The following is a 12809-nucleotide window of genomic DNA, read 5'->3' on the forward strand; positions in this document are numbered from 1 at the left end:
TTTTGTTGGTGGAAGTAGAGCATTAAAGAGAACATATTTCTGTACTTAGAGCTCTAAACACAGGCTCCTAATGGACTTAAAGCTTCTAGGAAAACTCAGTAGATGTAGAGTTCTATGTGGACGTCAAGTTCTTACTGACCATGAACACTTATAATAATAACTTCCAGGTGGAAATGCACCATAAAAGAAAACTTCAACGTGGATGTAGAGCTTTAAGAAGAGACTCCTGATGGATGTAGAACCTTAAAGAGTCTTGCTCCTGGTGGATGCAGAGCTCTAAATAAAATGTCTTAATGGACACAGAGCCTTAAAACTTCATAGTGGACAAAGCTTCAAGTGGAGCGAAGCCTTAAAGAGGTTCCAGGTGGACGTGGAGCCTCGGCCCGTTTAATGAGATAAACCCTGTGTAGATTCAGTGTTGGTCACACTGAGCGTCCAGACAAAGGGACGACGCTGCAGCAGGTGCGTCCAGGTGTAATCGTAAACCCTGGACCCACAGGTTTGAATCCCATCTTCCCTCCGGTGATGACATGTCAGCTCGGTGTTAATCTGCCAAATCTGCCGTCTGACATTTAACACAGCAGCAGCTGAATGTCACCTTCTTCCTGGGAAAACCTTCAGTTCAGCTTCTTCACTTTGGTGTTTTGGTTTTATTTTTATTTGTTTTGAAGGTTTGAGCTCATTTGTTCATCCAGTCAGATTCTGTAGTGAAGAAAACCTGAAACACAACAGATAAACCACCACATAACAAATACACAGTCAATCACTGTAAAAAGTCCAGTTTGTGGAGGTTCACTGAGAGAAACCATGAGTCTGTGTGGGAGGAGGAGGAGGAGGAGGATCTTCATTGATTGTCCATTTTCATTGTTTACAAGCATGAATGAATGTTGGTGATGACGTTGTTTTATCTGTGTGTGTGTGTGTGTGTGTGTGTGTGTGTGTGTGTGTGTGTGTCCTTGGCCGACAGAATATAAAAGTCGGCCGAACGGTCAGAACGACAAAAGAGGAACGACAGAAACCTCCGTCTGACGACCACCAGCAATAAGAGACAGAAGAAGAAGAAGAAGAGAGGCAGGACAGAGGGTGAGAACATTCATTATCATTTATATTTAACTAAATTATCTCTCAGGAAATGTTAGTGAACAAACTGAAAACAGTTTGAAATGATAAATTTAAACCTCCACAGCAACTGTGCAAAGAAATAAGAACTAAGTTAGGATATGTTAGAGCTAAAACTCAGAGCTGTGTTATATACATGATTATACATATAAAAATAATAACTTGTGTAATAAATAATTATATATGTACAAATATATATGTGAAAAATAATAATAATGAGTAAAATTAAAAGTGTAAGAAATTAAGACCGTCGAGATAAAATATAGCAAGTCAATTATAATATATATAATAGAGTTATAACAATACTGCGATAAATACCAATTACAGTTATAGAGTATATAAGACACATATATATACCGGACAGAATAATGTTTATGATATTGTTTCTCTACATAAATATGCAGTAAAATAGTGTAAGATTAAATAAAATACGTTAAATAAATATAATAACTGTTACTTCATGTGATGTGTGTCCTCGTCTGTGATTGGCCGACAGGAGAATGTGTCCTGTGTGGCTATTGGTGGCTGTGGTGGTTGTGGGCGGGGCCAGAGGAGCTGTCAGTCAGTGCTGGGAGCATCCGAGCTGCCAGGAGCTGAACTCTGAGAGCAGCATGATGGTAACACAACAGAGACACACAACACACACTGAATACACTCTAATCAGAGGTGACAGTAGAATCCAAATGAATCTGATTTTTGAGTTTGACTCTGCTCTTTCTTGGATTAATTTACTGTTTTTATTTGTATCAATCCTCTTATTGTTATTTATTATTTATAGTTTTGTCAATGAATCCATGTAAATAAAGTTAAAACACAGACCCTGTGACATGGTGTCAGCAGGGCCGGGTTAACGAACTGTGGGGCCCCGGGGCAAACATTTAAAAATGGCCCCCTCCTGTTTCTCACCTCTCCTCCTCCTCCTCCTCCTCCTGCAGGAGTGCATCCAGCTCTGTCACTCTGACCTCACCGCTGAGACCCCCGTCGTCCCCGGCAACGCCCACCTCCAGCCTCCCCCTCTGTCAGACCCCTCCTCCTCCTCCTCCTCCTCCCCGCAGGCCAAGCGCTCCTACTCCATGGAGCACTTCCGTTGGGGGAAGCCCGTCGGTCGCAAGCGCCGCCCGGTCAAAGTCTACACCTCCAACGGCGTGGAGGAGGAGTCGGCCGAGGTTTTCCCCGGAGAGATGAGGCGGCGGGAGCTGGCCAATGAGATACTGGCAGCAGCAGCAGCAGCAGCAGCAGAGGAGGAGGAGAAGGCGCAGGAGGTGATGGAGGAGCAGCAGCAGCTCCTGGGCGGCGTCCAGGAGAAGAAAGACGGCTCGTACAAGATGAACCACTTCCGATGGGGCGGCCCGCCGGCGGCCAGCAAACGGTACGGAGGCTTCATGAAGAGCTGGGACGAACGCAGCCAGAGGCCTCTGCTCACACTGTTCAAGACCGTCATCAACAAAGATGAACAGCAGCAGAAGTGAGGAGGAGGAGGAGGAGGAGGCAGCAGACAGAGGAGCTCTGAATCTGCTGTTTGTACCTGATCCTGAATGACTGGAAGAGAGAGTGAGAAAGGTGTTTTGATATTTATTGATTCATGTAAATAAATGTAAATTCTATGAAAACATAAAGAGATATTTGCAAGCAACCCGTCTGTCTGTTTTCTACGGCTACACAACACACACCACTCAGGTTTTACCAGCAGCTGAGTCCTCAGAGCTCTCTCCTCTCCACAAACACACCTGATCATTCAAACAGCTTCATGGGAAAATCAGTGTTTCTCTGATGAGGTTTGGTGGAGCTGAGCTGCTGCTAACGTTAGCTCAGCTAGTTTCTCTGATAACTTCAGATCCAGACGACTGACGACTGAAATACAGTGATGATTATCTAACTGAATAAACTCAGAGCTGTACAACATGTGAACACATCATTAATCAATCAATCAATGGATCCATAAACTGAGACGTTTCTATCAGGATTTTATTAGAGCAGAAAGTCACATTTAACAGGAATCATCATTTAAACACAAACATGGAGCTAACAATAAAATCCTCATGTTACACATATTCATTTAATACTGACGTGACCTCCTTGTCTCCTTCCCTACCTCCTTGTCTCCTCTCCTAACTCGTCACATTTCTAAGCACAGAAAGTGTCTAATAGACGCACAGGTCGGGAAACTTCATCTCGTAGAGCGGCGTGGAGCGAGGCGGCGAGTGTCCGGACAGAGACGGAGGAGGACGAATGATCAGATCGAAGACCTGATCCAGTTTGGACTGAAGCAGGGACGTCTGAGGAGAGAGAGAGAGACAGAGTCCATCAGCGTCTTCAGCGACTGAGGACGTGGACGAGGTCGGATGCAGAATAAGCGTCTCACCCGGGATCCACAGTGAGCGGCGATCTCCTCGAACGGAGCCGTCTGAAACCTCTCCACCACCTCCATCCTCCTCCTCCTCTCCTCCTCCTCCACACCCCCCTCTGTCCTCTGACACAAACACACAAGGAAACCAGGAAGTGAGTTAGCGTGTTAGCGTGTTAGCTCAAGACATTTTCAGGCTTTGTTCTCTTACCGATGGCGTTCTTCAGCGTCTCAAAGGTGATCTGCTCCGTCTGAGGTTTCTGCAGAGAGACAGAGACGTCACCATCACACAGAGAGACAGACAGACAGACAGACAGACAGAGAGACAGACAGACAGGTACCTGGTGTGTATCAGGACAGTACTGAGGGTCCATGTCCATCTGCAGGGACACGGTGTCTCCGATGCTCTTCCTCTTTGACAGTCGATCTTCATCTGTAACAAACAGCATCATCTTCAGCTCAGAGGAGGACATGGAGTCGTCTGTTGTTGTTGTTGTTTACCTGTTCTCTGAGTGTGAGTGTGTGTTTACCTGTCAGCTGAGGCGTGTACGGCGTGTTGAAGCGCTCGGCGTGTGTGCTGTAGCTGCTTCCTGTCAGAGCCTCGCAGATCTTTGATTGGACGAACAGGAGGGACTGGTCCACCTTCAGCTCGCCTTCAGGCAGCCTGACACACAACAACCTTTAAAACTTTGAGTCTGACTCTGATCTTTCTTAAAGGACATTTAGTGTAATACAGTGTTACTCGCAGCCATGGGTTATATATCAGAGGATATCAGAGGTGATTCCAGCAGTTCAAGCCTCTGACTCTCAGGTGTTCAGGGAGCAGGGCTCTGCACAGGTGAGGTGTTTACCTGGGTTCGTCACAGAGGACGTCTTCAGGCAGCAGGTGTGGAGCGTCCTGACGCCGACTCTCTACGACCTGCAGACACACACCTTCGTTCCTTCACACACATGTATTTGATTTGAAGTGCAGCAGAGTTCAAGTGTTCCCTGTGCTCACCTGTGCGACGTGCTGCTGCAGCGGTGGCGGCGGGCCGAGCTGGGACAGCAGGTGGAGGAAGGCGGCGCAGACGGCGTGAACGCCGCAGCGGTTAAACACCGACAGACTCTCCTGAGCGGACGACGCCAGCTCCTGAGCGGCCAATCACAGAGCAGAGGGTCAGCGACGTCACGTGATGGTCATCAGTGTAACAGAAGCTCTGCTCACCTGCAGGGCCAGCACCAGCCGGATCAGGTCCACCACCACCTCCTCGCTGGCCAGCTCCACGGTCAGGACGGCCAGCAGGGTGAAGAGAGCCTGGTAGTGGGCCGGCCCGCTGCTCTCCTCCCGGCAGGTGAGGTAGACGTGTCTGTAGAGACGCTGAGCGTGCTGCACACAGAACACTGACGTCACCTTTAAGCTCTCACTGACTTTCTTGTCTTTAAATGGTCTTTGTCTCTGCTCTCTGACCTTCCTCATGAACAGGTTGTCCTGTCGGGAGCATCCGTCCTCCTTCAGCTCCAACGCTGACACGTCGAACGCCGTCAGACTCCTGAGGAGACACAGAGTTTAAATCAGGTCAGCGTGCAGTAACACCACCCTGCCACCAGGCGGTGCCAGTCCCCCTCATCGCTCTCTGATTGGCCGGTGCTGGTGTGACCTGGCTGCGTTGAGCCTGGCGGCGTTGTGGCGCCGGTCGATGAGCGAGGTGAGGATGAAGAGGACCAGCAGGCGGATCTCGGGGTCCTCCATCAGAGTGAAGGAGAGCAGCGGCTCCAGGAAGGAGGAGGGCAGCGCCGTCAGCAGGTTACTGCTCTCGTAACGCTCCGACACCTGACGCCACAGTTTGAGAGGAAACACACACTTTCAGTCGTTTAGATCCACACACACACTCTGCTTTACTGTTCACTTGTAAAGATAAATATAAAATAATACATTTACTTAAAATATTAAGTGAAGATTTTAGTTCAGATGAAAACAGTTAAGTAAAATCACACTTAAAATGTACTTAAGTGCTTAAATACACTGAAGCACAGTGACTTAAAATGTTCAGAAATGTTGAGTGACATTAAAAAGTTATATTTTTGTTAAGTACAGATGAGGTATTAGGTTAGATGATATTTAAAGGTGAGAATATTAAGGTCTATGATCAGCATCAGTACAGCTATAAGCTCTGGTCATGCAGTCAGCCTCAGTGTGGAGTGATGAACGTCACCTGTGGGCTGAGCTCACCTGGAGGAGAGACTTGAGCAGCATCACCTGGATCATCCTGCTGCCTTCAAACCTGGAAACAGACACAGGTCAGAGCAGCTTTAAACTTTAAGCTTCATCATTTCCAGTTTAAACATTTCAAACGAGTACAGTCAGTTACCCGGCGTTGGGTGACCCCAGGGCGGGGTAGATCCCAGGCACAGGGATCTTCCCCATGATGAACAGCATGACCTCTGACCTCTGGTAGACAGGAAGTGTGTTGGCGAAGGATCCTGGACGACACGAGGACACAGCTTCAGATGAGGCGACCGCCTTAAGAACCGTTCGTTAACAGCGAAACACCAACTCACCGATGGTCTTGATGACGGCGTCCTGCAGAGTCTTCTCCTCCGTCGACGTGGTTTTGTGTTTTCCTGCGTTGTCATAGTAACCGGTCAGCTGGTAGTCGACACTCTGCCTGAGCTGCCGCAGTAACGTGTTGAAGACTTCGAGGACGGTGGGACCTGACGGGATCATTCAAACACACTGAGCACTGGAGGTAGCAGTACACTTAAAGTACACACAGAGGATAGAAGTACTGCAGTACAGACGCCTTCGCACCGACCTACAGACCCCGTAGCTTCTATAACAGCAGCCTCAGACAGGACCTCCATGATCCCGGCTCTGACTGAAGCTGGACTCCGGCTGTTGGCGTCCAGGTGACCCAGCAGCTGCTGGATCACCAGGTGGGAATGTTGGGACTGAGGAGGAGACGGGGAACAAAGGTACGACACAGCTGAGTACAGCTTCAGAAAAACAACTTCAAACACAGGGTAGTACAGTTCAGAGTACTGCAGAGTACTGCAGAGTACTGCAGAGTTACTCAGAGTATGACTGTGTACAACTGAGTTACAGTTAAAGTGGAGCAGCACAGTTATCTAACAACTTAAAATGTATTTTAAAATTCAACTTCAGTTAAATGCAAGTAAATGTTAAATTAAATACATTAAGTACATTATACAGTTGAGTAAAATGTAGTACTTAAACTGTAACTAACTATTTAATTCAGGTACTTTATTTAAAAATGTTACGACAAGTTAAAAAGTTTGAATGTTTTCATGCAGAAAAGTAAAGTTACAAATATATGTATATAGAAGCACTATCATGTACTTTAAATGTATATAAGTTCAACATACATTTACTGAAAAGGTATGGAAATGTTAAGGTTAAAAGTACAGTAAAGTAAAATTAAGAAAATTACATTTAGATACATTTAAGTGATGGCAGGATTACAGTAGTACTACATGTAGTAATAGTACTAACCTGGATAGAGTACATGATGATCTGAAAACATCGAACAGCAAAACTCCGTCCTTCCCAAAGACTGTGACTGTCCAGGTGCCTGAAATACACACAGAGAGTACTGTGTACTACTGCTACTACTGCTACTACTGCTACTACTGCTACTACTGCCAATACACCTGTGGCTACTATTTCTATAACTACTGCTGCTGCTGCTATGACCAGCGCTCAGGCTTCTCCATCAGCTGCTGCTGCTACTGCCACTCCCACAGTGCTGAGTGAGTCTTACATGAGCACAGGTCTGATGGCGTTGGTAATGTGTCCGTAGGCAGCTCGGCCCAGCAGCTCCCGGAAACACACCTCGGTCTGCTCTGCTGGAGACTCACTGCAAACACACACAGCAGAGGAATAATGGCAGCTGAGGTTGTGATGTATTAATGTTTTATTTAGCTGATAAACACCTGTTGTTTGTGTTCACCTGTTGGCTTGTGTGTGCTGCTGCAGGTTGACCAGCAGGGCGGGGACAATCTGCTCCATGTGACGAGGCTCCCAGATGTTCACCTGGAGCTCGTCGTCCACCGTCTTCCTGACCACGCCCTGCAGACCGCGGATCCCCGACACACGGATCCTGAACGTACAGCTCAGGTTAGCCACAGGTGCTAAAGACGTGCTACAAACAACAGGAAGGTGTAGAAGAGCGGACTGACTTGTTCTGGATGTCGGCGTCTTCGTGCTCGGAGTGGCACATCTCACTGAAGCGAGACACGAAGAAGTCGTAGCTGCGATGGTACGACGGCGTGTCCTCCTCGATGTTCGCAAACTTCACGAACTGTTGACAAAACAAAGGACAGAGGCTGTTAACGTGACACAACGCTCGACATGTGCACAGAGGGAGCAGAGATAAACCTGCTGTGATAATCCCTGCCTGTGCAAATATACTGTACATCTTACAAGAGGATATCAAGGCTTAAAGATTACATAAATATGATCCCTCTGTCCCAGCTGTGTTAATGCTGAGCTCATTCACAGCTGCCTCTGCTGAGTTTTCATGTGTCTTTAGAGAATAACATCTAGTCTCTGAGTTAAAACATAATATTTGTTGTGTTTTATTTATAACAGTGCTGCCTCTGTGGGCTCTTCATATTCTGTGTAGACGTTCTAGAGGTCACTGAGGAGGTTCTCAGGATCGTTTCAGTGGTTGATGGGAATGTTCTGCAGATTCTTTAGGTTGTTCTAGAGGTTGTTTTGGTCATTAAGAAGGTTCTAGATGACCTTTAGGACGTCTTCATGGTCAGTGAGAAGGGTGTGGAGCTCCATTAGGAGCTCCATTAGGAGGTTGTAGAGCTCCTTTAAAATGTTGCAGTGGTTTATAGGAGTTTCTCTTTCTTTTATTGAGGTTCTTTAAGAATGTTCTATATGTAGCTTAGTGGCCAGTGATGAGGCTCTAAAGGTCTTTCAGAAGGTTGTGTGAGTTTTGGAGGTTGCAGGGGATATATACTAGATACACAGGACTTTGCTTGTCATTATCTAACACTAGCTCAGAGTGCAGCAGCTCAGGGTGTCACATACAGAGTTGGTGGCGAGGATGTGGAGGTGTGGTTTGTCGGCCTCCAGCAGCAGACGCAGCGTACTGAGGAAGCTCTCCACCAGCAGGTTGATGCTCTGACAGTGACAGGCCAGCAGCAGCTGCTCCAACGCCTCCATCGCTATACACACATACCTGAAACACACAAAGTAACTAAGTACTTTTATGCCACTTGTAATTTGATTTTCTGTGGGTGTGTGCTGACCCGTAGCGGTGGCGGTTCAGCTCTCTGGTCAGACGCTCTGATAGGTACGCGGCGATCCGGTCCAGTTTCTCCGGAGCCGACAGAGCGAAGAACGTCAGCTTCTCCATGTTGGCTTTCACCAGACCATCCTGAGAACACACACATTCCACACACACACACACACACACAGACACACACAGGTGATACAGGGTGTCTGGAACTGATACGACTGGGAGAGTCACTGTTTTTAATTTGATTCAAATATAAATGTATATGTGTGTGTTTACCTCTGGGTCCTCGGGGAAAATATTGTCCACCAGCCGTTTGTAGCGAGGACGCAGCGCCCAGCAGCAGCCGCACAGACCTGAACAGGAAGTTCACATTGACTGTTATTATGACCTGATACCAGTATTAAACCCCCGCTGTCCTCACGACAGGCAGCAGTAAAGAGTTTGTAGTTCTCTGGTTCTCAAAGAAAAAAGGCTGCGTTCACTTTGTTTAATCAATATATATCTCTACCAGACTCCATTGACAAAAACAGGGATTTAACCAGGAGCTGCTGGAATACCACTGCCTCCATCTGTTAGTGTGTCTGTGTTACTGTGTGGTACTTTTACTTCATAAAGTATCTGATTACTTCTTCTACCACTGAAAGTCACACAGTAACACAGACACACTAACAGATGGAGGCAGTGGTATTCCAGCAGCTCCTGGTTAAATCCCTGTTTTTCTCTATGGAGTCTGGTAGAGATATATAGAGATGTTTCTGGTTATTACTCTTTAATAAAAAGTCTATCTCTGGAATAAACACCTGTGTCTTATAATAAATAAATGCATGAACATTACAGCCACATGGGGGCGCTACTGTCTCTGTCTCCTTCAACCTTGTTTTCTCCTTAATTCCAGATTTTTCTTCCAATTTTCCACTCTCTCTCTCTCTCTCTCTCTCTCTCTCTCTCTCTCTCTCTCTCTCTCTCTCTCTCTCTCCAGTTTAAATGGTTTTGGGAGATTAAATGAGACAAGAGATCCACCACTGGTCAACTGCCAACTCATAACACACACACACACACACACACACACACACACACACACACACACACTACAATGCAGCAGCAGTAATGCTATGTCTTAAGCGTTAATCCTGCAGTGGCTTGTTGCGTAATGTGTTTATATATTGTTTTTTTTTTTAGTTAGCAGAGCTTAAAGAGTCCTCGCCGTCGCTGCAAGGACACAGGTTCAATCCCCAAAACCGCCACTGAGCAAGGCAGCGTGCTGAGTCGGTTAAAATCCTCCAGTTCTGACCCACCCAGAGCAGCTGAGGATGTCTTTATCTGACTGTATTTACCTTATATTCATCATGTTAATGTGTCCATGAGAACAACAGTCCTGTCTGATAGAAGCTCAGTGACGTCCACACAAGAAAAAAGTAGAAGTTGCCAAATAACTTCAGATGAAACGAGTCTCTAATTAGAGTTTCTTCATTAGCAACTAAAAAAGATCAAAGATGAGCGATGAGTCAGGGTGTTTTTAATCTCTGTCAAAATTATTAGATTAAATAATGATTCAAGTGAAACCTTTGACCTTTAGTTGCTCATAATTTTGACTTAAAGGTGCTATATGTAGATTTTTGCTGTGACCACCGTTTATAAAATAATTAATTCTGATTTACAGATGATATTTTATTTACCAACAGAGTAATAACATCCTGTCGTCAGAGATTAACCTGACAGCTATGAAACATCTTTACTGGTTTTTCTACACAGATTAAATTTCAATTACCTGAATTTCCACCTTAAAACGACCTTAATTTCTTCATTACAATGGTTTTATTACCTGGTAAAACTTAATGAGCTGAACTCAAACCTGTAATAATTAAAGGCTGATAGCATTTAATTAGATTTCTTTGTGGACGACCGTTAGAAACTGAAAAATATTACATGAAAAATCATAACTTTTTTTAAATTTTAATTCATTTATCCCTTAAACTGAGTTGAAACACCTTAAAAATACCTTAATATAATACAACCCATTAGTTATCCTTTTAAAATTCTATTAAAAATAACATTATATCAGAGTTAACAGGTAAATCACTGATAAAAACAAACACAAACGTACAAGAATAAAGAATAATTAAATATTAAATATGATTAAAATATTTCTCACCGTACATGAGGACGACTCCTTCAGCTCACATCCACACTGTCACTTCCATCACACACACATGTTTATAGTTAATCCTTCTCACACACACACCACACACACACTGAACCCGCCTCCTTTCATTCAGCGTCAGTTAAAAACCTCGTATCTCCTCCGTCAGTGGCTGATTAAAGTTAAAGGTGTTTTTACAGTCGTTCGTTTTTACTCAGAAGGTTTAATGTTTGTAGTCGTTCAACAAACAGAATAAAAACAGGCTGAACTCAGAGTCGTATTAATATTCAGCTCTGAACCCTGAAAGATTTTATTCTGTGTGTGATCCGGGGCCATGTGCAGCAGCTCAGCGCTCGATAATCTGCTCTGGATTTATTTATCGTTCCAGCAGAAAAAAAAATAGATCAGAAACCTGCAGAACTGAAGCTGCAGGATAAAACTGCAACATTACTCCAGAGAACTGCCCTGGACCTAACACTGTCAGACTGGTCTATACAGGCAGGTTTACTGTGTGTGGGTGGAGGTGGAGCTAACTCTCCGTCTTTCATAGAACTGAAACTAATGATTATTCTCATTAGAAATCTTCTGATCATTGTATTAGTTGATTGTTTGTAAAACGTCAGTAAACAGTGATAAATGATGGTTTCAGTTCAAAACACCTCCTTCACTGTGTTTACGTTCAACAGGTCAAACCTCAGACACCAAAACAAAAATCTACTTCACTACAAGGAAAATCAGCCTGTTCATTGTTCCTGCTTTCAACATGAAGTAATCAGAGTACTCTGTGAACGACATCGCTCATGAGGTTGTTACCTCCGGGCGTCTGATGGTCCAGCACGGAGCAGCAGTCCTGCAGCAGCCTCCGAGGAGCCTGGGAGACGGTCGGCATGGCGACGGCCCTCGGCAGCGACACCCCCCGGGGCAGGCTGGGTAAGGTGGGCAGGCTGGGCATGGTGATGCCTCTGGGCAGACTGGGGGGGCTGACTCCTCTGGGCAGGGAGCTGAGGAGCGCCGGCACGGTGGGAAACCTGGGAAGAGTCCCCGGCATCTCCGCGGTGAGAGGAGGAGGAGGAGACGTCCTGAGGAAGAGGATGGAGAGAGTGAGCGGGGGTGAGAGGGGAAAATGAAAAGCAGGATTTAAGAGGGAAAGCCTCCTCCCTCCACATTCCTCTGGACCTTAACCCCTTCACCTCAAATCCTGGTCCTGGTTTACGACACGTGGAGGCTTCCAGCAGAGTCTTTAAACATTCAAAGGTTTCAAAACAAACATGGCCGCCGTGCACTCACACACATTACACATAACTTCACATAAAGGATGAAGATCCTACATCCTCAGATTAAACATGTTTGAGCTCGTTGTTTCTTTCTGCCACATCAGCCATGACATTTAATGACATCACACTGAGACGAGGTGTCAGCTAACGAGGATAAAGTTTGACGACATGAAGTAAACCTAGAGTGTGACGTCTCTCTGTGAGGACGCAGGGTCGTCACATCCTCTGGAAATGAATCAGTCCACAGGTTGTTAAAGACAAGGCCACAACCTGTTCACACACTGACCTCAAATAAACTGCTTCAGTGTCACACAGAGAAACATCCTGTTGGTGAGAGTTCAAATGATCAATAACTAAACCAGCAGTTCAAGTGTGAATGAAGCAGAGGAGGTTTTAATTGTCATGTTGATCTATAATCAATCAGCTGATCATGTGCTGTATTTTGTGAAGTAACTACAAAGTATTTACCTGTGGTGAAGTAGAAGTGCTCAGAGCTGCCTCCTGCTCGTCTCTTCCACTCGTTTCCCTCCGACACAAACAGACAAACAGCTGCTTATGTAACATCTGCTGAGCTGCCGCTGCCCGCCGGCTCAGATCAATGATCAATGAGAGTGATCGACAGGCTGCTGTGAGCGCTGACGCCACGGCACGACTTCCTTTACATCCACTGAGAGCTGTTT

At 45.7% G+C, this 12809-nt stretch overlaps 3 protein-coding genes across 11 annotated transcripts in view; 2 read left to right on the forward strand and 1 right to left on the reverse strand.

The window, feature by feature from the left end:
* Nucleotides 1–2752, forward strand: part of LOC108873226 (pro-opiomelanocortin) — a 31664-nt gene extending 28912 nt beyond the window's left edge. Inside the window, exon 4 of the mRNA XM_051065840.1 lies at nucleotides 2593–2752. The gene's annotated coding sequence lies outside the window, so the exon portion shown is untranslated. The remainder of the gene's footprint in view (nucleotides 1–2592) is intronic.
* LOC108873190 (pro-opiomelanocortin) overlaps nucleotides 1–2752 on the forward strand; it is a 31636-nt gene extending 28884 nt beyond the window's left edge. Inside the window, exons 2-4 of the mRNA XM_051065841.1 lie at nucleotides 1057–1083; nucleotides 1616–1736; nucleotides 2055–2752. Coding sequence (XP_050921798.1) covers nucleotides 1620–1736; nucleotides 2055–2588 — 651 coding nt within the window. The 5' untranslated portion in view covers nucleotides 1057–1083; nucleotides 1616–1619 and the 3' untranslated portion in view covers nucleotides 2589–2752. The remainder of the gene's footprint in view (nucleotides 1–1056; nucleotides 1084–1615; nucleotides 1737–2054) is intronic.
* The window catches only part of LOC108873213 (protein EFR3 homolog B), a 39491-nt gene extending 26755 nt beyond the window's left edge, over nucleotides 1–12736 (reverse strand). Inside the window, exons 1-21 of one of the 9 annotated variants that reach the window (XM_018661326.2) lie at nucleotides 12598–12719; nucleotides 11669–11934; nucleotides 8992–9068; nucleotides 8726–8853; nucleotides 8505–8655; nucleotides 7643–7764; nucleotides 7414–7563; nucleotides 7225–7320; nucleotides 6957–7035; nucleotides 6259–6394; nucleotides 6005–6157; nucleotides 5815–5926; nucleotides 5676–5727; nucleotides 5104–5276; nucleotides 4914–4995; nucleotides 4671–4832; nucleotides 4464–4595; nucleotides 4315–4382; nucleotides 3994–4127; nucleotides 3805–3896; nucleotides 3611–3723 (exon numbers count right to left, since the gene is read on the reverse strand). In XM_018661326.2, coding sequence (XP_018516842.2) covers nucleotides 3640–3723; nucleotides 3805–3896; nucleotides 3994–4127; nucleotides 4315–4382; nucleotides 4464–4595; nucleotides 4671–4832; nucleotides 4914–4995; nucleotides 5104–5276; nucleotides 5676–5727; nucleotides 5815–5926; nucleotides 6005–6157; nucleotides 6259–6394; nucleotides 6957–7035; nucleotides 7225–7320; nucleotides 7414–7563; nucleotides 7643–7764; nucleotides 8505–8655; nucleotides 8726–8853; nucleotides 8992–9068; nucleotides 11669–11903 — 2418 coding nt within the window. In that variant the 5' untranslated portion in view covers nucleotides 11904–11934; nucleotides 12598–12719 and the 3' untranslated portion in view covers nucleotides 3611–3639. Of the gene's footprint in view, nucleotides 1–3610; nucleotides 3724–3804; nucleotides 3897–3993; nucleotides 4128–4314; nucleotides 4383–4463; nucleotides 4596–4670; nucleotides 4833–4913; nucleotides 4996–5103; nucleotides 5277–5675; nucleotides 5728–5814; nucleotides 5927–6004; nucleotides 6158–6258; nucleotides 6395–6956; nucleotides 7036–7224; nucleotides 7321–7413; nucleotides 7564–7642; nucleotides 7765–8504; nucleotides 8656–8725; nucleotides 8854–8991; nucleotides 9069–11668; nucleotides 11935–12597 lie in introns of those variants that run through there. The other 8 variants (XM_051065827.1, XM_051065828.1, XM_051065825.1 and 5 more) reach the window with 8 other exon arrangements.
* Between the last annotated feature and the right edge of the window lie 73 nt (nucleotides 12737–12809).

Source organism: Lates calcarifer, linkage group LG7_2 (genome assembly GCF_001640805.2).
Source record: "Lates calcarifer isolate ASB-BC8 linkage group LG7_2, TLL_Latcal_v3, whole genome shotgun sequence".
In the NCBI taxonomy this organism is placed as follows: domain Eukaryota; kingdom Metazoa; phylum Chordata; class Actinopteri; family Centropomidae; genus Lates; species Lates calcarifer.